The sequence below is a fragment of the Pristiophorus japonicus genome, chromosome 10 (assembly GCF_044704955.1).
Source record: "Pristiophorus japonicus isolate sPriJap1 chromosome 10, sPriJap1.hap1, whole genome shotgun sequence".
In the NCBI taxonomy this organism is placed as follows: Eukaryota; Metazoa; Chordata; class Chondrichthyes; family Pristiophoridae; genus Pristiophorus; species Pristiophorus japonicus.
This window is the reverse complement of record NC_091986.1, coordinates 176,111,113-176,138,252: the sequence shown is the minus strand read 5'-3', so window position 1 is coordinate 176,138,252 and position 27,140 is coordinate 176,111,113. Positions and strand designations below refer to the sequence as shown.

Below are 27,140 nucleotides of genomic sequence, written 5' to 3'. Positions count from 1 at the left end.
AGGAAAAGCCTGAGAAAAACAGTGCAGTAGTTAGAAGCACAGGTAGTGTCTAACATCAGAATTTCACAAGTTGTGACAATTCAAAAGATACCATTTTAATTTTAAATGTATAATTCAAGAAAGAAATTAAGTCAAATTCAGAGATATTATTCAGATTAGAAAATTCCATTGAAACTTTAAATATCTAGAATTAGATGCAACATTTTTAAGTATCTGAAGGTGCAAGAGTCATGAAACAAAAAGGTCAAATAAGATCTACTGTCTCAACCGAAGAAACAAAACATAGCTTTATTTTAAAAGTTAATGACTACATTTTTATTCTAAAAGGATGGAAATTTTTCTGGCCACACCCCTCCCTGTCTCTGTAATCCCCTTCAGCCCCACAAACCTCAGATATCTGTGCTCCTGCAAGTCTGGCCCCTTGAGGATGCTTCTTAAAACTCTTTGACCAAGCTTTTGGTCATCTGCCCTAATATTTGCTTACGAGGTTTGGTGTCAAATTTTGCTTGATAACATTCCTGTGAAGCGCGTGTGGGACATTTTCATCATTATAGGCAGTCCCTTGAAACGAGGATGACTTGCTTCCATGCCAATAAATGATGAGTTCACAGGTGTTTCAATGAAGGACATAATATTCCAGATTCCGAACTACATCTTGAAGGGTGGAAGATGCCTGTGCCTGGATGTTTTTTAATGTGTGGTTGCTGTTGCACACCAGCCACCACATGGACTTGACAGAGCCAGGTCTTGGTCCAGTGGCAAGGATTACCCAAAGATCACTGGAGATCAGCTCTGCTGCACGGGCCTAGTGCGCACACCTATAGCAGTGTGGGTATACAGCTATAGATGTATACCCACACTGCTATACACCTATAGCAGTATACCAACACTGCTAAATGGGTATAGCATATACCCATATATGCTGGCCCTTGCTGCCCCTGGGCCTTTGCCTCTTCTGGGCCCCGAACTCATGCCTCTCCCGGGTCCCGATCACATCCCTCTGCAATCTCTCACTGCTCCTTCGTCCCTCCTGCTGTGCTGCCCGCACTGCAATCAGCAACCTGGCTTCGCAGTCGTCGCCTTCCTGCAGCAGCAAGCGCTGCTCCCTGCAGTGGTATGCCGCCACATGCTGCTCCCTCCAATGGCCCCGGCCTGCTGATGGTCTTGCAGGCCAGGACTGGCCGCCGCACACTGCTCCCTCCAATGGCCCCGGTCTGCCGATGGTCTTGCAGGCCGGGACCGCGCCGATTTCCGGGTCCACATTAAAGACACTATATAAATAGAAGTTGTTGTACCCAATTCTCTCTGTCATTAATGTTAAATGCAAACGTCAGCAACCATCCTACCAACTACTTCTCAGCAAGGCTACATTGACATCACGTAGATAAAAGTTAACTATACAGCACCTGTACCTTCGATCAACAACTCTTGGCCATGGCTGCCCAGCAAAGTTCTTGAAAGAAATGGAGCAAAGTCCACAAAGATTTCACGCAACAGTGGAGCAACCTTTTCCAGGGCACGTTCAAGTTTTGCTGTGATGCTGTTTAGAAATAAAAAGTAGATGTAAGTGTAGCAATATTGCAGCAAGTCATAGAATTTTATAGCATAGTTACAGGCTATTCATGTCCAACAGGTCCCTGCTCCACATGAGCCTCCTGCCATCTTATTCATTTCACCCCATCAACAGATCCTTCTATTCCTTTCTCCCACATGTATTTATCTAGCTTCCCCTCAAATGCTATTTTAGGCTAATCACCTCAACCACTCCATGTGGCAGTGAGTTCCACATTCTCACCATACTAAGTCAATCCACTTACAAGAAATTTACACTGCATAAATGCTGAACTGTAATTTGAAATATTCTTGATCAATGGAATTATTTTAGATTTTCCAACAAAATTCTTCTGAATCAGAGTTCATGGTACAAATTTTGTATAATTTGATTAATAACTCAGAAGATTTAAAATAATGGGAGCTTATCGTAAACACAAAAGGATGAAAAAAAATTCCTGAAGTTATCTTTTTCCCCATAATTTTATTTTTTCCTTTAATTATCTTCTCTCTTCTACTGAAGATGCTGCCTCTCATAAAAATTTAGAATTGTAGAATAGCACAGCACAGGAGAAGGCCATTTGGCCCAGCAAGTCTGTGCCGGCTCTTTCGAAGTGCAATCCAGTTTATCCCACTCCCCTGCTTTTACCTCATAGCCTGCAATTTTTTCTCCGAAAAAGTATTTATCCGATTCACTTTTGAAGGCTATTATCTGTATCCACCACATCAGGCAGTGCATTCCAAATCTTAACCATTCGTTGCATAAAAAAGTTGTTCCTCATGTCGCCTCTGGTTCTTTTACCAATCACCTTAAATCTGTGCCCTCATGTTATCAACCCTTCAGCCATTGGAGACAGTTTTTCTTTATTAACTCTATCTAAATCGTTCAAAATGTTAAATCTTGCCATCAAATCTCCTCTTAGTTCTGCTCTAAGGAGAACAACCCCAGCTTCTCTAATCTATCCACACAACTGTAATTCCTCATTCCTGGAACCATTTTAGTAAGTCTCTTTCATACCCTCTCCAAAGCCTTCACAGCCTTCCTAACGACACAATATTCCAGCTGGGGCCAAACTAGTGTTGTATATAGGTTTAAACATTCTGGTTTTTGTACTCTATGTCTCTAGAGAGCCCAGGATCCCATATACTTTATTAACTCCTTTGTTAACCTGTCCTGCCACCTTCAAAGGCTTATGCACAAGCTCCCCCAGGTATCTGTTCTTGCACCCCCTTTAAAAAAAATTGTACCATTTAGTATATATGGTCTCTCCTCGTTGTTCCTACCAAAATGCATCACCTCACACTTCTTTGCATTGCAATTCAACTACCACGTGTTCGCCCATTCCACCAGCCTGTCTATGTCTTCTTGAAATCTATTACTATCTATCTTCCTCACTGTTCACTACACTTCCAAGTTTTGTGTCATCTGCAAATTTTGAAATTGTGCCCTGTAACCCCAAGTCCAAGTGATTAATGTATATCAAACAGCGGTGGCCCCAGTACAGAATCTTGGGGAACACCACTGTATACATCCCTTCAGTCTGGAAAACAGCCATTCACCACAACTCTCTGTTTTCTATCCCTTAGCCAATTTTGTATCCTTGCTGCTACTGCCCTTTTATCCCATGGGCTTAAATTTTGTTAACAAGCCAAATATGTAGTACTTTATCAAACACTTTTTGAAAGTCCATATACACATCACCAACTACACTGTCCTCATCTACCCTCTCTGTTACCTCATCAAAAAATTCCATCAAGTTAGTCAAACACAATGTGCTCTTAACAAATCCGTGCTTGCTCTCCTCTATGAGTCCATGCTCGTCGAAGTGGCTGTTAATTTTCTCCTGGATTATTGTTTCTAAAAGCTTCCCCACCTCCAATGTTAAACTGACTGGCCTGCAATTGCCAGGTTTATCCTTCTCCCCTTTTTTGAACAAGATTATAACATTTGCAATCATCCAGTCCTTTAGCACTACCCCTTTATCTAAGGAGGATTGGAAGATTATGGCCTACACCTCTGTAATTTCTACCCTTTGATGCATACTATCCGGACAGCGTGACTTATCCACTTTAATTACTGTCACCCTTTCTAGTACCCCCACCTTATCTATTTTTATCTCATCCAGTATTCCAGCAACCTCCTCATTCACCATAGCTTTGGCAAAGTCCTCTTCCTTGGTAAACACCAATGCAAAGTACTCATTTACATAAGAACATAAGATATAGGAGCAGAAGTAGGCCACCTGGCCCCTTGAGCCTGCTCCTCCATTTAATAAAATTAGGCTGATCTGATCATGGACTCAACTCCATTTCCCTGTGCACTCCCCAAAACGCTTTATTCCCTTATCACTCAAAAATCTGGTTATCTCCGCCTTAAATATATTCAATGACCCAGCCTCCACAGCTTTTTGGGGCAGAGAATTCCATAGATTTACAACCCTCAGAAGAAATTCCTCCTCATCTCAGTTTTAAATGGGCAGCCCCTTATTCTGAGACTATGGCCTCGAACTTGGTAGATGCTAAGTGCCGCCAAAGTGCCGCCCAAAGGACAGCTGAGATCCTGACGGTACTTTGGGCAGAACTTTCATGAAAAAGTCCTGGAAAGACCACCCGGCGGCAAAAAAAAGGACTTACGCCATGAATCTAGGTGGCAGCGGGCGGGAGCTCCCAATCATGGCGACAAATGCAATCCTCTGCAAAGTACCGCCGCGGATTAAGTCGGGCCCAGGGATGGGTGGGAATAGATAATGAAAAATTTCAAAAACATTAAAAAAAACACTGGAAAACCTTCAGGAGACCCCATCCACCTGAATCACTGGAAAAAAAACTAAGAAAAGTTTATTAACTATTTTTTGCAGGTCTCCCACACAAGAGATTGATGTGCAAAGTTAGAGCACATGGGATTGGGGGTAGTGTACTGACATGGATTGAGAACTGGTTGTCAGACAGGAAGCAAAGAGTAGGAGTAAATGGGTACTTTTCAGAATGGCAGACAGTGACTAGTGGGGTACCGCAAGGTTCTGTGCTGGGGCCCCAGCTGTTTACACTGTACATTAATGATTTAGATGAGGGGATTAAATGTAGTATCTCCAAATTTGCGGATGACACTAAGTTGGGTGGCAGTGTGAGCTGCGAGGAGGATGCTGTGAGGCTGCAGAGCGACTTGGATAGGTTAGGTGAGTGGGCAAATGCATGGCAGATGAAGTATAATGTGGATAAATGTGAGGTTATCCACTTTGGTGGTAAAAACAGAGAGACAGACTATTATCTGAATGGTGACAGATTAGGAAAAGGGGAGGTGCAAAGAGACCTGGGTGTCATGGTACATCAGTCATTGAAGGTTGGCATGCAGGTGCAGCAGGCGGATAAGAAAGCAAATGGCATGTTGGCCTTCATAGCAAGGGGATTTGAGTACAGGGGCAGGGAGGTGTTGCTACAGTTGTACAGGGCATTGGTGAGGCCACACCTGGAGTATTGTGTACAGTTTTGGTCTCCTAACCTGAGGAAGGACATTCTTGCTATTGAGGGAGTGCAGCGAAGGTTCACCAGACTGATTCCCGGGATGGCGGGACTGACCTATCAAGAAAGACTGGATCAACTGGGCTTGTATTCACTGGAGTTCAGAAGAATGAGAGGGGACCTCATAGAAACATTTAAAATTCTGACGGGGTTAGACAGGTTAGATGCAGGAAGAATGTTCCCAATGTTGGGGAAGTCCAGAACCAGAGGTCACAGTCTAAGGATAAGGGGTAAGCCATTTAGGTCCGAGATGCGGAGGAACTTCTTCACCCAGAGAGTGGTGAACCTGTGGAATTCTCTACCACAGCAAGTTGTTGAGGCCAATTCACTAAATATATTCAAAAAGGAGTTAGATGAGGTCCTTACTACTAGGGGGATCAAGGGGTATGGCGAGAAAGCAGGAATGGGGTACTGAAGTTGAATTTCAGCCATGAACTCATTGAATGGCGGTGCAGGCTAGAAGGGCCGAATGGCCTACTCCTGCACCTATTTTCTGTGTTTCTATGTTTCTATGTTTCATACTTACCGTTGAGGTTAGACCTGCCTCCACGCGTCGCTCTTTTCCCCTGCTGCAGGGGACTCCCGCCCGAACCAAACTGGCAGCTCGGCGGGCGGAAGGATATTTACGCGCACTGCAGGTCCCCAGCAGTATTCTCTCCTGCTGGTGAGTGGCCTCCACCAAACTCGCTGAGAGGGGAGACCGCCCAGAAAACTTGGCGGCAGCGGGCACCAGCGAATGGTAAGTACACCAAGTTCGGCCCCTATGTCCCCTAGTTTTAGTTTCCCCCATGAGTGGAAATATCTTCTCTACATCCACCTTGTCGAGCCCCCTCATTATCTTACATGTTTCGATAAGATCACCTCTCATTCTTCTGAACTCCAATGAGTATAGGCCCAACCTACTCAAGCTATCTTCATAAGTCAACCTTCTCATCTCCGGAATCAAGCTAGTGAACCTTTTCTGAACAGCCTCCAATGCAAGTACATCTTTCCTTAAATATGGAGACCAAAACTGTACGCAATACTCAAGATGTGACCTCGCCAATACCCTGTACAGTTGTAGCAGGACTTCTCTAATTTTTATACTCTATCCCCCTTGCAATAAAGACCAACATTTCATTTGCCTTCCTGATTACTTGCTGAACCTGCATACTAACTGTGTGTGTTTCATGCACAAGGACCCCTAGGTCCCTCTGCACTGCAGCACTTTGCAATTTTTCTCCATTTAAATTATAATTTGCTTTTCTATTTTTTCTGCCAAAGTGGATAACCTCACATTCTCCCACATTATTCGCCATCTGCCAAATTTTTGCCTGTCTATATCCCTTTGCAGATTCTTTGTGTCCTCCTCACAATTTGCTTTCCCACCCATCTTTGTATCATCAGCAAACTTGGCTACATTACACTCAGTCCCTCCATCCAAGTCAGTAATATAGGCCCCAAGTTTCCACATGATTTGCTCCTGATTTTTAGGAGCAACTGGTGTCGAACGGAGTATCTTAGAAATCGGAATTCTCGTCATTTAGTTTGCTCCAGTTCTAGTCAGTTAGAACAGTTTCACTTTGGAACAGAATTTTTTTTTCAAAAGGGGGCGTGTCCAGCCACTTACGCCTGTTTTCAACAGCACCAGATTTACAGGTAGGTGGCGTTGGGTCGGGTCGGGGGGGTGGTGGGAGGGAGGTAGGTCGGTTCGGTTCGGGTCAGGGGGAGGGAGGTCGGTTCGGTTCGGGTCGGGGGGAGGGAGGTCAGGTTGGATCCAGTCTGGGAGCGGGGGAGCGGGTGTCGGGTCGGGTCCGGGTGGGGGGAGCGGGTGTCGGGTGTCGGGTCCGGTCCGGTCCGGGGGGGGGGGGGGGCGCGGGTGTTGGATCGGATCCGGGGTGGGGGGGGAGGGGCGGGTGTCGGGTCGGGTCCGGAGGCGGGAAGCGGGAGTCGGGAGGAAGCAGGAGCTGGCCATGGGAGGAGCCTTATTCACACAGCCCCAGTGAGGCCATTCGGCCAGGGCTAGGGGCTGCGTGCTTCGGCCCCTCCCACACAGTTTCGGGCGCCTGGAGCTACTGCACTTGCATGCCCACTGTAGTGCACATGTGCAGAGGTCCCGGCACTGTTTTCGGCGCAGGGACCTGGCTCCGCCCCCTACAGATCCTGCTGCGCTGCGCCGAGGACCAGAGGACCTGCAGGGAGGTGGAGAATCTGGAGGTTTTTTTTAGGCGCACTTTGTGGCGCGAAAAACGGGCGTCCAGGTCGGGACTGCGCCGTTCTAGGCGCGGCTCGAAACTTGGGCCCATTGAATGTAAATAGTTGAGGACCTAGCACCGATCCCACTAGTGACTGTTTGCCAACCAAAAAATTACTCATTTATCCTGACTCTCTGTTTTCTGTTAGTTAGCCAATCCTCTATCCATGCTAATATATTACCCCCAACCCCGTGAACTTTTATCGTGTGCAGTAACCTTTTATGTGGCACCTTATCGAATGCCTTCTGGAAATCCAAATACACCACATCCACTAGTTCCCCCTTATCCACCCTGCTCGTTACATCCTCAAAGAACTCCAGCAAATTTGTCAAACAAATTTCATAAAACCATGCTGACTCTGCTTGATTGAATCATGCTTTTTCACATGTCCCTCTACTGTTTCCTTAATAATGGACTCCAGCATTTTCCCAATGACAGATGTTAGGCTAATTGGTCTATAGTTTCCTGCTTTTTTATCTGCCTTTTTTTTTTAAATAGGGGCGTTACATTTGTGGTTTTCCAGTCCACTGGGACCGCCCCAAAATCCAGGAAATTTTGGTAGATTACAACCAATGCATCCATTATCTCTGCAGCCAATTCTTTTAAGACCCTAGGGATGTAAGCCATCAGGTCCAGGGGACTTGTCTGCCTTTAGTCCCATTATTTTACCGAGTACTACTTCATTTGTGATAGTGATAATGATAGTGAGTGTTTCTTCCTCCCTAAAGCCCCTTGATTATCCATTATTGGGATATTTTTAGTGTCTTCTACCGTGAAGACTGATATAAAATATTTGTTCAACATATCTGCCATTTCCCTATTCACCATTATTAATTGCCCAGTCTCACCTTCTAGGGGACCAACATTTACTGTAGCCACTCTTTTCCTTTTTATGTACCTGTAAAAACTCTTACCATCTGTTTTTATATTTCGTGCTAGTTTATTTTCATAATCTATGTTCCCTCTCTATCATTTTTTTTAGTCGTTCTTTGCTGGCTTTTAAAAGTTTCCCAATGCTAGAAACATAGAAACATAGAAAATAGGTGCAGGAGTAGGCCATTCAGCCCTTCGAGCCTGCACCGCCATTCAATGAGATCATGGCTGAACATGCAACTTCGGTAAACCATTCCTGCTTTCTCGCCATACCCTTTGATTATGGGATCCCTTGGGACTCCGGGGAATGAGTCCTCTGGTGGCTTACAGAGTAAATACAAGTCCACGTATATAACGGATATCAACCTTTATTTCCTTAGTTACAGTCTTTCCTTCTCAAAGGGATATATTTTTGTTGCGAGTTAGGAAATATCTCCTTAAATGTCTGCGACTGCTCATCAACCGGCCCATACTTTAATCTATTTTACCAGTCTACTTTAGCCAACTCTGCCCTCATACCTTGGTAGTCTCCTTTATTTAAACTTAGGACACTGGTTTGATATTCAACTTTCTCACCCTCCAACTGAATTTGAAATTCAACCATGTTATGGTCACTCATTCCTAGAGGATCCTTTACTAGGAAATCATTTATTAATCCTGTTTCATTACACAGTATCAGATCTGAGATAGCCTGTTCCCTGGTTGGTTCCGCAACGTACTGTTCAAGGAAACTATCCCGGATACACTCTATGAACTCTTCCTCAAGGCTACCCTGGCCAATTTGCTTTGACAATCAATATGAAGGTTAAAATTGCCCATGATTATTGCCGTTCCTTTTTTACAAGCCTCCATTATTTCTTGATTTATAGTCCATCCAACAATGTAGCTACTATTAGGGGGCCTATAGACTATGCCCACCAGCGACTTTTCCCCCTTATTATTCCTTATCTCCACCCAAACTGATTCAACATCTTGATCTTCTGACCCAATATCGTTTCTCACCCTTTATTAACAGTGCTACCCCACCTCCTGTCCTTTCTGTCTGTCCTTCCGAATTGTCAAATACCCCTGAATATTTAGTTCCCAGCCGTGGTCACCTTGCAACCACATCTCTGTAATGGCTTATCAGATCATACCCATTTGTTATCTATTTGTGCCGTCAACATTTCTCTTTTGTTACGAATGCTACATGCATTCAGATAAAGAGCTTTAACATTTTTTTTTTTAAACCATTTTTTCCTGCTTTGACCTCACTTTCTGATTCACCTTTATGTTTATACATTCTGTCCCTTCCTGGCACGCTCTGGTTTCCATTTTCCCCAGTGCTAACCTGCTCTATTGCCTTCTCCTTATTCTTTAACTTTTTACATTTTTGCTCACCTGAATCTCCGCCCCCCCCCCCCACTAATTAGTTTAAAGCCCTTTCTGCAGCCCTAGTTATTTGATTCACCAGGACCCTAGTCCCAGCACAGTCTAAGTGCAGCCTGTCCGAACGAACAGCTCCCTCATACCCCAGTACTGGTGCCAGTGTCCCATGAACCAAAACCCATTTCTCCCACACCAGTCTTTGAGCCACGTGTTTAACTCTCTGATCTTATTTACCCTATGCAAATTTGCTCGTGGCTCAAGTAGTAATCCAGAGATTATTACCTTTGTGGTTCTGCTTTTTAAATTTTACCCCTAGCTGCTCATACTCCCTCAGCAGAACCTCTTTCTTTGCCCTATCTATGTCGTTGGTAGCCACGTGGACCACGACAACTGGATCTTTCCCCTCCCATTCCAAGTACCTCAGCATTTAGTGCTTCCACCAATAGTTCACCATTTTTGTCCCTAATCGGCCCACCACTACTCCGACAACCCTTTTACTGTTAATATGCCGATAGAAGACCTTTGGACTCCCTTTTATGTTAGCAGCCAACTCTTCTCGAACTGTCTCTTTGCCCCTCTTATTTGCAGTCGAACATACGAACAATGACGGACAGGTAAAGACCATCTGGTCCATCGAGCCCGTCCCACAGTCTTCCAGTAACTTTCTCAAGTGGCCATTCTTCAAGTGTACATCTAGGCGATGAGTTCTGATGACTGCTATGCAATTCTGGGAATGGGGAAATCAAAGCTGATCCTGATTTTGTCTGCCCTTAGTATCCACAACCAACCACTTCAATAAGGGTCAGTGGATATCAAGGAGAAACCCTACTTTATTTTCCCTTCCCTAACCCTAGCACAATGGGAGCAACTGTAGCACCCATACTGCCGCCATAACCAAGATCAGATAACCAAACAGAAATCAGGGATCAAACCCGAGATTTTCCATATCTGTATGGCTCAGTCACATTCAAGGTGGTTTATTTACCTACTCAACCATCAAAGAAGTTTCCTCCAGTTATCTTAGTTTTGCATTTTGTTAAGTATGTAAAAAATGGAATTCATGAGTATAGAAAAGAACAGATTGAGTTTAACCTCATGTTTTCAGCAGAATCCTCTGGCATTGGAGCAACTGTCTGCACTGCAGGAAGATTCTTGCTGGTAGCACCATTCACAAAACTGGAAGAGGAGGAGGAGGAGGAATTGGAATTGGAAGCAGCCTCTGCAGCACCTGTGAAAAAACAATTCAAGAAATAAACTCAAAAGTGATGGATCAATTAAACTGCAATATATCAATAAAAAGCCATGCAATACAACCACATTAACGTGAAAGATATACTTATACAGATGCAGTACAAGTAACAAAGTTCATATACAAATAATAATTATATGGAATTATTCCAGTGCTGGCATTTTAGTTTGGGGAAATTGGGAACATATTCCACAAAATGCATTTAGCATCCCAAAGCCAATTTTGTTTTGTGTAAAAACTCCATAAATTATGAAATTAGTTTATAATAGCTTATACTTTTTAATTTTATGAGCCATATTTTTGTAATCTATTGATTCCATCTATTTCTCCCAAAATAGCCATAGGTGTCAGCTGCGGCTCAGCTGGTTGTACTCTCGCCTCAGGGACAAAAGGTTGTGGGTCCAAGTCCCACTCCAGATACTTGAGCACAACATCTGGGCTGACACTCCAGTGCAATATGAAGGAGTGTTGCACTGTCAGAGATGCAATCTTTCGGATGAGATGATAAACCAAGGCCCTTCTCGGGTGGACATAAAAGATCCCATGGTACTATTCGAAGATAACCAGGGGAGTTCTCTCTGGTGTTCTGGCCAATATTTATCCATCAACCAACATCACTAAAACAGATTATCTGGTCATTATCACATTGCAGTTTGTGGAGCTTGCTGTGCGCAAATTGGCTGCCATCTTTCCTACATTATAATAGTGACGACACTTCAAAAGTATCCCCATGGCTGTTAGGCACTCAGATATCCTGAGGTCATGAAAGGTGCTATATAAATGCAAATCTTTCTATTCCTTATTGAAAAGGGTCACTGATTGTATTTCTTTTTGTCAGCATATTCTGATTAAGAACATAAATTGGTAAAAAAATACAAATTGGAAATACCATCATTGATGTAAAATTCAAATTGGCTCAATCTAGCTGGAGTAAACCAAAGTGTTAGAATATTGAACATCTACGGTGCAAACTACAATATTATAATTTTGGCTCATCAGTTGAATAAATGCTAGTAAATTGGACAAAAACTGTGTCTGACTGGATGTCAAACTGGCATTGGAGACAACAAAAAAAGTAGCATTGGAGACAAAAAAAAATCAAAACAAATGAAACTATTTATCCCTCTGGGCACTGGATATCCTTTACGTATTAGAAAAGAAAGACTTTCATGACCTTAGGATGACCCAAACCACTTTACAATCAAGTGTGGAAATGTAGGAAACACGGCAGCCAATTTGTGCACAACAACCTCCCACAAGCAACATTGTCATAATGACCAGATAATCTCTTTTTAGTGATGTTGGTTGAGGGATACATATTAGCAGAATACCAGGGATAACTCCCCCGCTCCTCTTCTAAATAGTGCAATGGGATTCTTTTTTCATCTACCCGAGTGAGAAGGTGGGGTCTCGGTTTAATGTATCATCCAAAAAACAGCTCCTCCGACTGCACTGAAGTCAGCCTGGATTATGTGTTCAAGTCTCTGGAGTGGGACTTGAACTTTCAACCTGCTGACTCAGAAGCAAGAGTGCTAGCACTGAGCCATAGCTGATTATGTGCAAACATTTAGCATATACTCATTGCAAAGTTTATTTTCTGTAAAATTTCCAATGTTGTATATTATAAAGTAGAATTTTTTGTTGTTGTTGAAATTTTTTAATTTATTTGATCTTTTGCTCCTTTTCTTTACATGGTATCTTCATATAACACTTCCCTAAAAGGAAGCAATCTGATCGTAGACCTACTTCAACATCATTCTAGATCCTGCTGCTTGGAGGTTTACAAGAATAGGCCAGATGACTGACCCTCTGACTTTCCCCACCTCCTTGTGATGCGATTCAGAACAGGAACTTAAGTGGAAAGCCTGCATTGGAACATTTCACAGTGAAGCATATTGGAATTCCAACATTCTGTGCCACTATGCCGTCCCAACATAAAATAATTTTTAATAAAGTGTTCTCTAATTTGACACACATTGTTTTAAAGTAATTCCACTCTCAAGTTGAGAGGGTGGGTGGACAATCTACAATCAGGTCTCTGACAATGCTTCTCTATAACCAGTCAATTAACTTCACCTCTCGAACTATCTAGCCTCTGATTAGCAGGTTTAAGACCTCAATTTTTCAGGAATCACATTCCTACCACTTCACAGAATTCACAAACGAGTGTCGTTTAAAAAAAATCTTTTCCCATTTTAGCAATCTGTCCCAAACAGGCTGAAACACGAACTGCAGCTACTCAAGATCATTAGCTGCAGGGTATATGCACTCTGATGCATGAAAAATTGCTCCACTAAACTTGTAATAGAGGCTTAAAGTTCTAAACTGTTATTGGGTGCCAGCTTGGCTTTGTGGTAGCATTAGAAGGTCGTGGTTCAAGACCCACTCCAGGATTTGTGCATAGATCTAGGCTGATGCTCATGTGTTTCGAGGAGACATTAAGCTGAGGCACCATCTGCAGTTTAGGTGAATGTGAAAGATCCTATGGCATTATCTGAAGAAGAGTAGGGGAGTTCTGTGTGTGTCTTGGTCAACTTTTATTCGTTAACCAACATCTCCAAAGAATAGATTCGCTGGTCATTTATCTTATTGCTGTTTGTGTTTGCTGTGCGCAGATAGGCCACAGTATAAAAATAACCACCCTTCAAGCGTACTTAAATTGCAATTTAGGATGTCCTGAGGATATTGAAGGCCCTATATAAATTCAAGTCTTTCTTATTGGTCTAAAACTGAATGTAAATAACGATATGCCAAGCCAATTGGTCACTTTGCATGCAACAGAATATGTAACACTAGTTCTGAATCTGTTTTTTGAGGTGGTCTCCTTGTATTTCTCCACAACTGAAAATAACTTTAATGTGATAACTGCTTTAAGAATTAGAAAAATCTTTTAACATTAGCAGAACAACAAATGAACCACGAACAAGCAGTATCATAGTAGTGAATGCAGGCACATTTCCCTGCCTGCTGAATTACTGATCATAACTGTTCCTTTGTGGGCAAGAGGGAGGAAAATCAGTGGACAATCTTCACAAGATGACTCTTGTGTAATTCCTAGCAATATGCAAGCTTATTTGTTTGAACAAGAATAAATCCTGGGACTGTCTATGAAGTTTGATTTTGACATATTTGCAGAACATAAGAGCTAGGAGCAGGAGTCGGCCATTTAGCCCTTCGAGCCTGCTCCACCATTCAATAAGATCATGGCTGATTTGATAATGGACTCAGCTCCACTTCCCTGCCCGCTCCCCATAACCCTTTACTCCCTTAGCACTCAAAAATCTGTCTATTTCCACCGTAAATATATTCAATGACCCAGCCTCCACAGCTCTGGGGCAGTGAATTCCATAGATTCACAACCCTCAGAGAAGAAATTTCTCCTCATCTCAGTTTTAAATTGGCGGCCCCTTATTCTAAGACTATGTCCCCTAATCTATGAATACTGCAACATGAAGAATATTCAGAAAATTATGTACCAATTGCACTATATGATTTGGAAAAGTCAGATCATGGCTATTCACTGTGATATTTTTGTTGATGGCTTAAAAACAGTCTTTTATACAACAAATTATCTTGCACAGCATGTGCTGATACAGGGACTAATTTGGAGCACTTCTGTCCATGCTTATAATCATTTCCACATCATTATATGTTGGCTGTGTTTATTTGCATAAGTGGGTTGGACCAGATTTCTGATTGGTCCCCTTGGAGGGCAAGACACACCCAACAATTTGTCTGGAATGTGTAATTTGATCCGGTCTGCTGGACAGTAATTCAAAGTCTCTGTAACGTAGAATTTGATCCAGTCATTGTCACAGGCAGGCTGCTCCAATGAAGTTGCTCCAGTGCAGCCATGAAAGTGGCATCTACCTGTTAATATGGTCACCTAGAAAAGCAAGATAACTCTCACATGGCCACGTATGGCCTGCCCTGTTGGCCTCCTCCCAATGATCAGTTGAGTGATATAATGTAAAATGCTGGAAATGCTCAGCAAGTCAGGCAGCATCTGTGGGGAGAGAAGCAGAGTTAATGTTTCAGGTCAATTGCCTTTCATCAGAACGTGAAACGTCAACTCTGTTTCTCTTTCCGTAAATGCTGCCTGATTTGCTGAGTGAAATCCACAGCAGTGACTATTTTACATAATTTGAGCTGCAGGTTGATTTAGTGAGGTGCATTTCATTCAACACGAACAGGTGAGGGTAACATCATTGCAGCTGAAATCATCATCAGAACCATAGATTTTTTGCACTGAAAATGACATCAAGTGGCCTGGCTCATGCGCAGGATGACATCACGGGTCAACCGAAAACCAGAAGTACCTACACTGTCAGTAATCACTCTGTCAAACTAAACACTCTGGATGAGAGCTGCGGTGATTGATAGGACACTGTGTGTGGGTCACAGATTGTTAACAGGTTTATTGGGTACGAAGTGAATAGTGACAGTGCCATCACTTCTAGATTTCACCTAGTCCAATGATGTCACTTGCCGTATACGCGCCGGGCTTTCCGAGAAACCAACTCACTGCCGTTCATGGTTAAAAGCATGACCCGGGTCTGGGGAGGGGGGTGGGGAAGGAGAGCGTGGTGTGGGTGTAAAAGAGGTGAGGTTGCAAGAGCGTGATCCACATCTAACAGAAAGGGAGAAAGTGATTCGTCTTCCCATCTGGATCACGTTCTTCCCCCATTCTCTCCGTGCTCTTCCCCACACCTTCAAGTTCCAGGCCTTTTCTCTCCTCCCCGCCCCCCCACCACCAGGTTCTTGATCTTCTCCCCCCATTATTTGCAGGGGAAACAATTCATTACAGAATTTCATACTGAAGCATGTTTGTAATATTCCATAGTATATAGGGAGACATCTAGTGGTACACTTGTTTCAATTACTTTTCTCAATCAGCTCCTCAAATTTTATAACTGGAGCTTTGCTGACTGTACCTGTGGTATTTATCATACTTTTTGGTGTGGCTGCTGCAGGAGAGATTATGTTGGTTGCACTGCCAGTGATAAGACTACTCGTAGTACCGGCGCCACCAACTGTATTGACGGCCAGACTGCCTGGAGGAGGTTTCTTTACTGGTACAACGACGCTCCTAATAAGATAGAAAAAAATACATTAAATATAACATCCTCTCATGGGAATATCAGTGTATTCCTTTGTATTCAGCATCAACAAATATCTTTACTAAAATACTAAAACCTATCTTCCATACAAGTTTGTGTGACATGCTTCTTCTACATTGGCGAATAGCATGGATGTCTTTAAGGGGTAGCTAGATAAGAACATGAGGGAGAAAAGAATAGGTTCTGTTGATAGGGTTAGATGAAGTAGGGTGGAGGAGTTTCATCTGGAGCATAAACACCGGCACAAGACCAGTTGGCTGTACTGTAAATTCTATGTAATATGTAACATTTGCCACTCTTTCTCCTCCACCCCATGAATAACAAAAGGGCAACACAGTGAAGATGAGGGCACGTCTATAAGGTGGTGCAAAATGAAGCAACAGCACTGCATAAAGTAGATTTATTTAGCTTGCTTTGCACAATTCGCAGTTTTGTTTGAAGCCAAAACTTTTTCTTTTTTTTCCAAAGTTCTGGCAATGTCACTGCTACCATTCAATTTACACTAATTGAAAACAGATAATTTCCCCATCAGTTCTTTTAATTGTAATAAACTGACTTCAGTTAGAGGCCATTTGAGCGTGCAGAGGTCTGCATTCTTACATTCTGTGCTAATATGAACTGAAAGGCTGTTAGTATTACATTCTGAAGCTACAACATAATCATAGAAATTTACAGCATTCGGCCCATCCTGCCTGTGCCAGCCGAAAAAGACCTATTCAGCCTAATTCCACTTTCCAGCTCTTGGTCAGTAGCCCTGTAGGTTTGCAGCACTTCAAGTGCATATTCAAGTCATTTTTAAATGTGATGAGGGTTTCTGCCTCTACCACTCTTTCAGGCAGTGAGTTCCAAATCCCATCCACCCTCTGGGTGAATTTGTTTTCGATCAACTCCCCTCCAATCCTTCTGCCAATACCTTTAAATCTATGCACCCTTGTTATTGACTTCTCTGTTAAGGGAACTAGGACCTTCCTAACCACTATGTCTAGGCCCCCCTTATTCTATACTCCTCAATCAAGTCTCCCCTCAGCCTCTTCTGTTCCAAAGAAAACAACTCCAGCCTATCCAATCTTTTGTCATAGCTAAAATTATCCAGTCCTGGCAACATCCTTGTAAATTTCCTCTGTACCCTTTCTAGTGCAATCACATCCTTTCTGTAATGTAATGACCAGAACTGTAAGCATAACCTCCCTGCTCTTAGATTCTATGCCTCGGCTAATAAAGCAAAGTATCCTGTACGCCTTCTTAACCAACTGATCTACCTGTCCTTCAGGGATCTGTGGACATGCACTCCAAGATCCCTCTGTTCCTCTACATGTCTCAGTATCCTACCAGTTAATTGTACATTCCCCTTGTCTTGTTAGCCCTCCACTGATGCATTACCTCACACTTCTCCAGATTGAATTCAATTTGCCACTGCAATGACACTATAGGGCTTTCAAAGTTACCTGGATGACTGACAATTATTTCTGCAAAGATATGGGACATTGCTATGAAGTTTCACTGACAATAAATATAATCACATTATGCATCTTTAAAGCACAGTCCCACAGTATTAGTTTGCTGTAAGAATAATGAGAAGTATGGGTGTGGACTAGTCAGTTAGCAGTCAGTTGTCTTTGTCGCAGGACTGAATGACTGCTTTAAATATAAATAAATGGTAATTGGTTGTACTCCACATCAGTGCACATGGACACACATTCTTCTTCGGAAGTGTCTACATAGAAAGATGCCAGTCAACAGTCTATCTGAGGAAGTGCCAACAAGACATATTTCCCTAGAATGAATAAGGTAAAGTTAGAGAGCAACTTCTGTGGACTTCCCTGCATGGAATCTAATAACATTGCCCAGTCATAAGGCAGTAGTTAAATCTTCAGAAATCTAGCATTGAGGAATTAATAATCATTCTTCAAAGTTTAACTGGATTATCTTTGCAATTAAGATGCTCTATATATGAATATACAAAAGAGCAGAAAAGACCAGGGCCCATTAATACTCAACCCAGCGGTTAGATGGTGCAATCTCATGAGATTGGAGTGGAACTTGAACCCACGACCTTCTGACTCAGCATCAAGTATCTTACTACTGAGCCAACACTTGCTGACACTTACAACTCCACTATATCCACCAAGAGGTCAAGTAGATTTGATAAGCAAGATCTATCACTATTAAAGCCATGATGACTACTTCATCCATAATTTTTAAACTGGGAAAAATATTTGCTCTCATTGACATTATGTATAATATAATTGGGACTTTCAAGCCACTGGTTTAAGATTAATCAGTATTGAATCAAATTATTTCTTAGTTAATCATACTATCTTCAAATTAGAAAAATTGAAGCTGAGTGCAATCATAAGCAATATAATGTTTGCCTGTGTTGCCTAAGCTGACTTTCCAGGAGGTTAAATTCAGTGCTTTTTCCTCTAATAGTCTGAAACCAGGCTGGTTTCCATAAAGATATGGATTGCTAAACAAAGATAGAGTTGTTATGTACAATCTCAAGTATATTACGGCACTGCAAGATGGCTCCCTTGTGACATCTGAAAAGCCTAGCTCATTCCATTCCATTCAAATTGCTGGGGGAATTAGCTAACACAGACGGGTGGAAAAAGCCTGTTACCACATTAAAGATAGGTATTCCACTCAGGATGGTGACTTTAACTCATGTCTCAGTGAGCTAAACCTCCCATTTCACAGACTTAAGTTAGGTGACATTGAAGTATTTTTCTCTCCCCACCTCGCACAGCAGGTGCAGTGTCAACAAAAGTAAACGTTCATTTATGAAGTTAGCAAGTTTATTTTTCAACAACCAAGGGCCATAAGGAAATTAAATGTTCTCACTATGAAAACTCTGCACTGTTCATTCATGTATTTTATGTAAAATCAACTAGTTATTGGTGTGAAGTTGTTGCTCAGCTCGATAAAGAGCTGCCTTCTTTGTCATGGACTTCTTTGTCTCTAAGATTAAGACCATCCAGTCAGCTGTCTCTGCCTCTCCCCCTAGCCCAACAGGCCAAACATCCTTTAAAGTCCCCCCTGCCCGAGCCCAGAACTCACATCTTTCTTCCGTTTCTCTCTGATCTCCCCTCATGACCTCTCTGCGCTCATCTGGTCCATGAGACCCACTTCCTGCTCCCTCAACACTATTCCCACCAAACTGCTGACCACCCAACTTCCTTTTCTGGCTCCCATGTTAGCTGACATTGTTAACAGTTCTCCCTCCTCAAGTACTGTCCCCCTCTCCCTCAAATCGGACGTCATCACCCCCTTCTCAAAAAAACACTTGACCCCCTTCGTCTTTGCAAACTACCGCCCATGTCCAATCTCCCTTTCCCCTCCAAAATCCTTGAATGTGTTGTCGCCTCCCAAATCCATTTCCATCTTTCCCGCAAGTCCACATTTGAATCCCTCCAATCAGGTTTCCGTCACTGCCACAGTATCGACCTGTTCTCATCAAAGTCACAAATAACATCCTTGGTGACTGTGACAAAGGTAAACTATCCCTCCTCATCCTTCTTGACTTGTCTGCAGCCTTTGACACGGTTGACCACTCTATGTTTCTCCAACGCCTCTCCACCGTCGTCCAGCTGGGTGGGTCTACATTCATCTGGTTTCATTCTTATCTATCTAATCGTAGCCGGAGAAGCATCTGCAATAGCTTCTCTTCCCGCTCCCGCATCATTACATCTGGTGTCCCTTAAGGATCTATCCTTGGTCCCCTCCTATTTCGCATCGCCATTCTTCCTCTTGGCGGCATCATCCGAGAACACATGTACGCTGCTGACACCCAGCTCTACCTCACCACTTCTCTCGACCCCTCCACGGTCTCTAAATTTTCAAACTGTTTGTCCGACAACCGGTTCTGGAGGAACAGAAATTTTCTCCAATTAAATATTGGGAGGACCTAAGCCATTGTTTTCGGTCCCCACTGCAAACTCCGTTCCCTAGTCACTGACTCCATCCCTCTGCCGAACATTTGTCTGAGGCACACAGTTCGCAACTTTGGTGTCATATTTGACCCTGAAATTAGCTTCCGACCACATATCCGCAGCATAACTAAGATTGTCTATTTCCAGCTCTGTAACATCTCCTGTCTCTGACCTTGCCTCAGCTCATCCGCTGCTGGAATCCTCATCCATGCCTTTGTTACCTCAAGATGTGACTATTCCAATGCACGCCTGGCTGGCCTCCCACACTGTATCCTTCGTAATTACTAAGGTGTACGAAAGCATGGGCCTTACGTCAAACATCAGTAAGACAAAGGTTCTCCGCCAGCCTGTCCTCGCCGCACAGCACTGCCCCCCCCATCATCAAGATCCACGACACGGCCCTGGACAACGTGGACCACTTCCCTTATCTTGGGAGTCTCCTATCAACAAGAGCAGGCATCGATGACGAGATCCAACATTACCTCCAGTGTGTCATTGCAGCCTTCGGCCGCCTGAAGAAGAGTGTTTGAAGACCAGGCCCTCAAAACTCTCACCAAGCTTATGGTCTACAGGGCTATAGTAATACCCACCCTCCTGCATGGTTCAGAAACATGGACCATGTATAGTAGACACCTCAAGTCGCTGGAGAAATACCATCAACAATATCTCCACAAGATCCTACAAATCCCCTGGGAGGACAGATGCACCAACGTTAACGTCCTCGACCAGGCCAACATCCTCAGCACTGAAGCACTGACCACACTTGATCAGCTCTGCTGGGCAGGCCACATAGTTTGCATGCCAGACACGAGACTCCCAAAGCAAGTGCTCTACTCGGAACTTCTTCACGGCAAACGAGCCAAAGGTGGGCAGTGGAAATGTTACAAGGACACCCTCAAAGCCTCCCTGATAAAGTGCAACATCCCCACTGACATCTGGGAGTCTCTGGCCAAAGACTGTCCTAAGTGGAGGAAGTGCATCCGGGAGGGCACTGAGCACCTCGAGTCTCGTCGCCAAGAGCATGCAGAAATCAAGCGCAGGCAGCGGAAAGAGCGTGCGGCAAACCAGTCCCACCCACCCCTTCCCTCATCATCATCATCAACGACTATCTGCTCCACCTGTGACAGAGACTGTGGTTCTCATATTTGACTGTACAGCCACCTAAGAACTCATGCTAAGAGTGGAAGCAAGTCTTCCTCGATTCCAAGGGACTGCCTATGATGATGATGACCTTTTGTAAACTTGATGTCATCCAAAACTCGGCTGCCCGTGTCCTAACTCGCACCGAGTCCCGTTCACCTATCATCCCTGTGCTCGCTGACCTATATTGGCTCCCGGTTAAGCAACGCCTCGATTTCAAAATTCTCATCCTTGTTTTCAAGTCCCTCCATGGCCTTGCCCCTCCCTATCTCTGTAATCTACTCCAGCCCCACAACCCAACCCCAAGATGTCTGCGCTCCTCTAATTCTTCCCTCTTGAGCATCCTTGATTATATTCGCTCAGCCACTGGTGGCCGTGCCTTCTGTTGCCTATGCCCTAAGCTCTGGAATTCTCTCCCTAAACCTCTCCAGCTTTCTTTCCTCCTTTAAGACGCTCCTTAAAACCTACCTCTTTGACCAAGCTTTTGGTCATCTGCTCTAATTTCTCCTTACGTGGCTCGGTTTCAAATTGTTTGTCCTAGAATACTCCCGTGAAACATTTTATTACATTAATGGCGCTATATAAATACAAGTTGTTGCCTTCTACAAAGGGAGGAGGTACACAAGGCAGTATATGTGTGACATTGCAGTAGCTGGTATAAAAGACATTTTCGATTGGTGTAGCAGTTTTCCTGTGGACTGGAAACAATTGTCGTTCTTTTAAAGGAAAGTGTAACATAAAAAAATGCATATGTGGCATGAAGTGTGGTTATGTTTTGAAGGACTTGAATCTACAAAATATTGTGCAACTTAGGAGTGAATTGCAAGTCTTAGCTACAGCGAGCTAACATTGGTTCTATGTGATACTATTATATTCAAAACTATGAAGCATTGTGAATTGACTATTTTTTCATCCAACTGCTCGCTGCAGAGTGGCTGCCACAATGTCAGTTGCATGAAATGCAATTATGAAAAAAAAACAAAGGTTTGCAAGTATGAGAAACACTTCCCTGAATAAAATGAAAATGTTCCATCATAAATATGTTGCTGGTTTTGCTGTCCAAGTATGATTCCACCTGATTCAGAAGTGATTTAATTGTATGCAGCTGATTCACTAGTCATGGCAAATAGGTCCCCAGATTTATCCTCCCCTTTTTCCTCACTCCAAAAGTTGGTGCACCGTTGAGTTAGATCAAATAGAAGGAAAAATTAGGTGAAATTACAAATTGAAAACATTCAGATTTTAGGGATTTGCTTTCTAGACTAAACTGCTGCTAGAAGTGAGAATTTTCAGGAGTTGCGTCAAGAAATCAAAGGTGGGTTTATATTTAAAATAGATGCTAGCTGATACCATCTCTATAGTGTAATTTTAACCTTGATGGTTGGATTTAAAAACTAATATTCAGATGTCCGGCTGGCAGAGATTATCTGCCATTTCTCTTGCTTAACAGCTATCATTTTGCAGTGGTTTGTAGTTTTCATTTCCTTTTAAATGTTCTTGAAGCTGTAGTCCTGCTGCCCTGGCGATAACCCTGAACATTATCTGCAGTAACCTGGAGCTAGCTTTTACCTAGTTTGGCAGAGATAGGATTAGCTTATCATCATAGACAGTCCCTCGAAGCGAGGATGACTTGCTTCCACGTCAAAAAGGGATGAGTTCACAGGTTTTTCAATGTTCCAGATCCCGAACTAATATTCCAGATCCCGAACTACAGCTTGAAGGGTGGAAAAGCAGCGCATTTGGAAAGCAGTGACAGGATCGGTCCAAGTCAGCATGGATTTATGAATGGGAAATCATGCTTGACAAATCTTCTGGAATTTTTTGAGGATGTAACTAGTAGAGTGGACAAGGGAGAACCAGTGGATGTGGTGTAGTTGGACTTTCAAAAGGCCTTTGACAAGGTCCCACATAAGAGACTGGTGTGCAAAATCAAAGCACATGGTTTTGGGGGTAATGTACTGGCGTGGATAGAGAATTGGTTGGCAGACAGGAAGCAGAGAGTCGGGATAAACGGGTCCTTTTCAGAATGGGAGGCAGTGACTAGTGGAGTGCTGGGACCCCAGCTCTTTACAATATACAACAATGATTTGGATGAAGGAATTGAATGTAATATCTCCAAGTTTGCAGATGACACTAAACTGGGTGGCGGTGTGAGCTGTGAGGAGGATGCTAAGAGGCTGCAGGGTGACTTGGACAGGTTAGGTGAGTGGGCAAATGCATGGCAGATGCAGTATAATGTGGATAAATGTGAGGTTATCCACTTTGGTGGCAAAAGCACGAAGACAGAATATTATCTGAATGGCGGCAGATTAGGAAAAGGGGAGGTGCAACGAGACCTGGGTGTCATGGTTCATCAGTCATTGAAAGCTGGTATGCAGGTACAACAGGCAGTGAAGGCGGCAAATGGCATGTTGGCCTTCATAGCTAGGGGATTTGAGTATAGGAGCAGGGAGGTCTTACTGCAATTGTACAGGGCCTTTGTGAGGCCTCACCTGGAATATTGTGTTCAGCTTTGGTCTCCTAATCTGAGGAAGGATGTTCTTACTATTGAGGGAGTGCAGCAAAGGTTCACCAGACTGATTCCAGGGATGGCTGGACTGACATATGAGAGACTGGATCAACTGGGCCTTTATACACTGGAGTTTAGAAGGATGAGAGGGGATCTCATAGAAACGTATAAGATTCTGACGGGAGGGGACAGGTTAGATGGGGGAAGAATGTTCCCTATGTTGGGGATGTCCAGAACCAGGGAACACAGTCTTAGGATAAGGGGTAAGCCATTTAGGACTGAGATGAGGAGAAACTTCTTCACTCAGAGAGTTGTTAACCAGTGGAATTCCCTGCCGCAGAGAGTTGTTGATGCCAGTTCATTGGATGTATTCAAGAGGGAGTTAGATATGGCCCTTACGGCTAAAGGGATCAAGGGGTATGGAGAGAAAGCGGGAAAGGGGTACTGAGGTGAAGGATCAGCCATGATCTTATTGAATGGTGGTGCAGGCTTGAAGGGCCGAATGGCCTACTCCTGCACCTATTTTCTATGTTTCTATTTTCTATGTAAGATGCCTGTGCGTGGATTTTTTTTAACGTGTGGTGTCCGTTGCACACTAGCCACCACATGGGCTTGACAGTTAGATCTTGGTCCAGTGGCAAGGATTACCCAAGATGACTGGAAACCTGCTCTGCTGCACGGACCTAGTGCACACACATATCGCAGTGTGGGCTGGCCCGTGCTGCCCCTGGGCCCTTGCCTCTTCTGGGCCCCAAACGCACACCTCTCCTGGGCCCTGGTCATGGAGCAGCGTGCGGCAGCCCGGCCCGGAAATCGACGCGGTCCCGGCCTGCAAGACCATCAGCAGGCCGGGGCCATTGGAGGGAGCAGTGTGCGGTGGCATGCCGCTGCAGAGAGCGTGTTGCTGCAGAAGGGCGACGGCTGCAAAGCCAGGTCGCTGATTGCAGTACGGGCAGGCACAGCAGGAGGGACGAAGGAACGGCAAGAGTTTGTAAATGGATTAGTTTATATTGGGCTTACGCCAACCAACAGTTATACAGAATTATAAACTGGGAGCAGCAGTGTTGATCCACAATTATTCTTTCGCAACCAGCCCACGTTTCAATCAAAGTCCATTTAGTATTGCGAGATGAAGGGAATTACACAGTTGGTAGTATTGTTGCCCTATTGGTACTACCCAAACATCAGCTACAGTAATCCCTATTCCTAATAGCATGAAAATTCAGCTCCATGTGTCGTGACATTTGGGATAAGGTGCATAAGGTCTTGGTTGTGCACCACTTGCTGGTTGAACTATCAATCCCCTGATTCCAGAACGGTTCCCGTAGACTGGAAGATAGCAAATGTAACACTGCTATTCAAGAAAGGAGGGAGACACAAAACAGGGAACTATAGGCCAGTTAGCCTGACATCAGTTGTAGAGGAAATGGTAGAATCCATCATTAGGGACGTGGTAACAGGGTGCTTAGAAAATCATAATATGATTATGCAGAGTCAACATAGTTTTATGAAAGGGGAATTGTATTTGACAAATTTATTAGAGTTTTTTGAGGGTATAACTAGTAGAGTAGATAAGGGGGAACCAGTGGATGCAATATATTTGGATGTTCAAAAGGTGCCACATAAGAGGTCATTGCACATGATTAGGGCTCATGGGATTGGGGGTAATATATTAGCATGGATTGAGGATTGGTTAACGGACATAGAGTCAGAATTAAACAGGTTATTTTAGCCTTGGCAGGTTGTAACTAGTGAGGTGTCGCAAGGATCAGTGCTTGGGCCACAGCAGTTTACAATCGATATCAATAACTTAGATGTAATATATCCAAATTTGCTGATGATTCACAGCTAGGTGGGAAAGTAAGCTGTGTGGAGGACGCGAAGAGGGTACAAAGGGATATAGATAAATCAATCGAGTGGGCAAGGTGGCAGATGAAGTATAATGTAGGCAAATGTGAAATTATCCATTTTGGTAGGAAGAATAGAAAAGCAGAGTATTTTTTTTGAAAGGTGAGAGACTAGAAAATGTTGGTATTCAGAGGAATTTGGTTGTCCTTGTACACAAATCACAGAAAGTTATCACATGCAGGTGCAGCAAGCAATTCGGAAAGTAAATGGTATGTGAGCTTTTATTGTAAAGGGGTGAAGTACAAGAATAAGGAAGTCTTGCTGCAATTATATAGGGCATTGGCGAGACCACACCTGAAGTACTATCTAAGGAAGAATATACTTGCAATAGAAGAGGTGCCACAAAGGTGCACTAGATTGATTCCTGGCATGAAAGGGCTGTCCTGCGGAGAGGATTTGACAGGGTAGATGCTGAGAGGATGTTTCCCTGGAACTAAATGGAGAGTCTAGAAGTAAGGGACATAGTCCCAGGATAAGGGATCGGCCATTTATAACTGAGATGAGAAGAAAATTCTTTATTCCAAGGGTTGTGAATCTTTGAAATTTGATAGGGCAGGAAAGTGGAATTGAATGGTTTTATTGAATGGCAGAGCAGGCTAGAGGGGTTGCATGACCTACTCCTGCTCCTATTTCTTATGTTTTTAATCAATGAGCACTAATGCTAGCAAAAGTAACTGAGTACAAACCCCATTTGCCTACTCTGCTAAATGAATATGGATAAGATATTTGGGTAATACAGAGATCAACAAAAATGTTTAAGGTCATAGAAAGGACTCAAAAAGGATGATAAAATAACTGCTCTCATGCACGTGTCTTTTTAGAGAAACTTAATAATTTACAAAGGCATTCAGCCGGTGTGCCTTAGCATGTTTTATGAACGATGATGAACAGAGATGTGCACTAACTACATTGCAGCACTTGTTCCTCCACACAATAGATAGCAATCTCAATAATGTACACAAATGCTAAGGACTTCACCTGGGGAAGGGAGGTAAAATCATCTTTCTCTCTTATGTGCAAATCTTAGTAGTCAGTTTAAAATTGCATTGAAAAAGACTTTGGTATAACTACTATTTTCACTACATTGTGCATAGTAGTGAAGGGACTAATATCAGAAGAAAAAAAGGATGGTTACTTTCAGAATATATATCAAGTCTATTTAGCTTTACACACTCCCAAATCATGAATAATTCAGGAATCTATTACTTTGTAAATCTTGCAGTCCTGACACATACTGGAAAGTGGCTGGAATAAGATGCTCAAAGAATATCATGTTAGCAGTACAATATACAGAATGATTCTCTAAAAGATGCTAAACTTAAAATGGTGGATCGACACCCTTATGTATAGGGGGAAAGCTTCACGTCTCTGGTTTCATTTATTTCAAACATACAGCAATTGCTGTATCACATTGAGACTGTGAACTATGTGTGAGATTTCCTTTAAAATGATTACAGTATATACTTTGGCGTCTGGGAGTTTTATTATTGGAATGCTTCTTTAAATTATTTGCCTCTATTGCAATGTATTAGTAATTGCATCATAATTTAATTTAGCAATTCTTGCAACTTTACATTTTTAATTCAGAAAATGAACAATTTTCAATTCGCTGCATCTACTTATTTAAAACTAAAGATAAACTGAAAATCATCCAGAAAATTGTATAACAAATAAAAAAAAAGATTAGACTGCGCATTTGTAACCAAATTAAAGCATGGTTGATAGGCACACAAAATGACA

General features: G+C 43.1%; 1 protein-coding gene across 1 annotated transcript in view; it reads right to left on the bottom strand.

The window, feature by feature from the left end:
• nbeaa (neurobeachin a) overlaps positions 1–27,140 on the bottom strand; it is a 1,211,357-nt gene that overhangs the window by 635,010 nt on the left and 549,207 nt on the right. The window contains exons 31-33 of the mRNA XM_070892347.1: positions 15,729–15,883; positions 10,638–10,773; positions 1,413–1,540 (exon numbers count right to left, since the gene is read on the bottom strand). Coding sequence (XP_070748448.1) covers positions 1,413–1,540; positions 10,638–10,773; positions 15,729–15,883 — 419 coding nt within the window. The remainder of the gene's footprint in view (positions 1–1,412; positions 1,541–10,637; positions 10,774–15,728; positions 15,884–27,140) is intronic.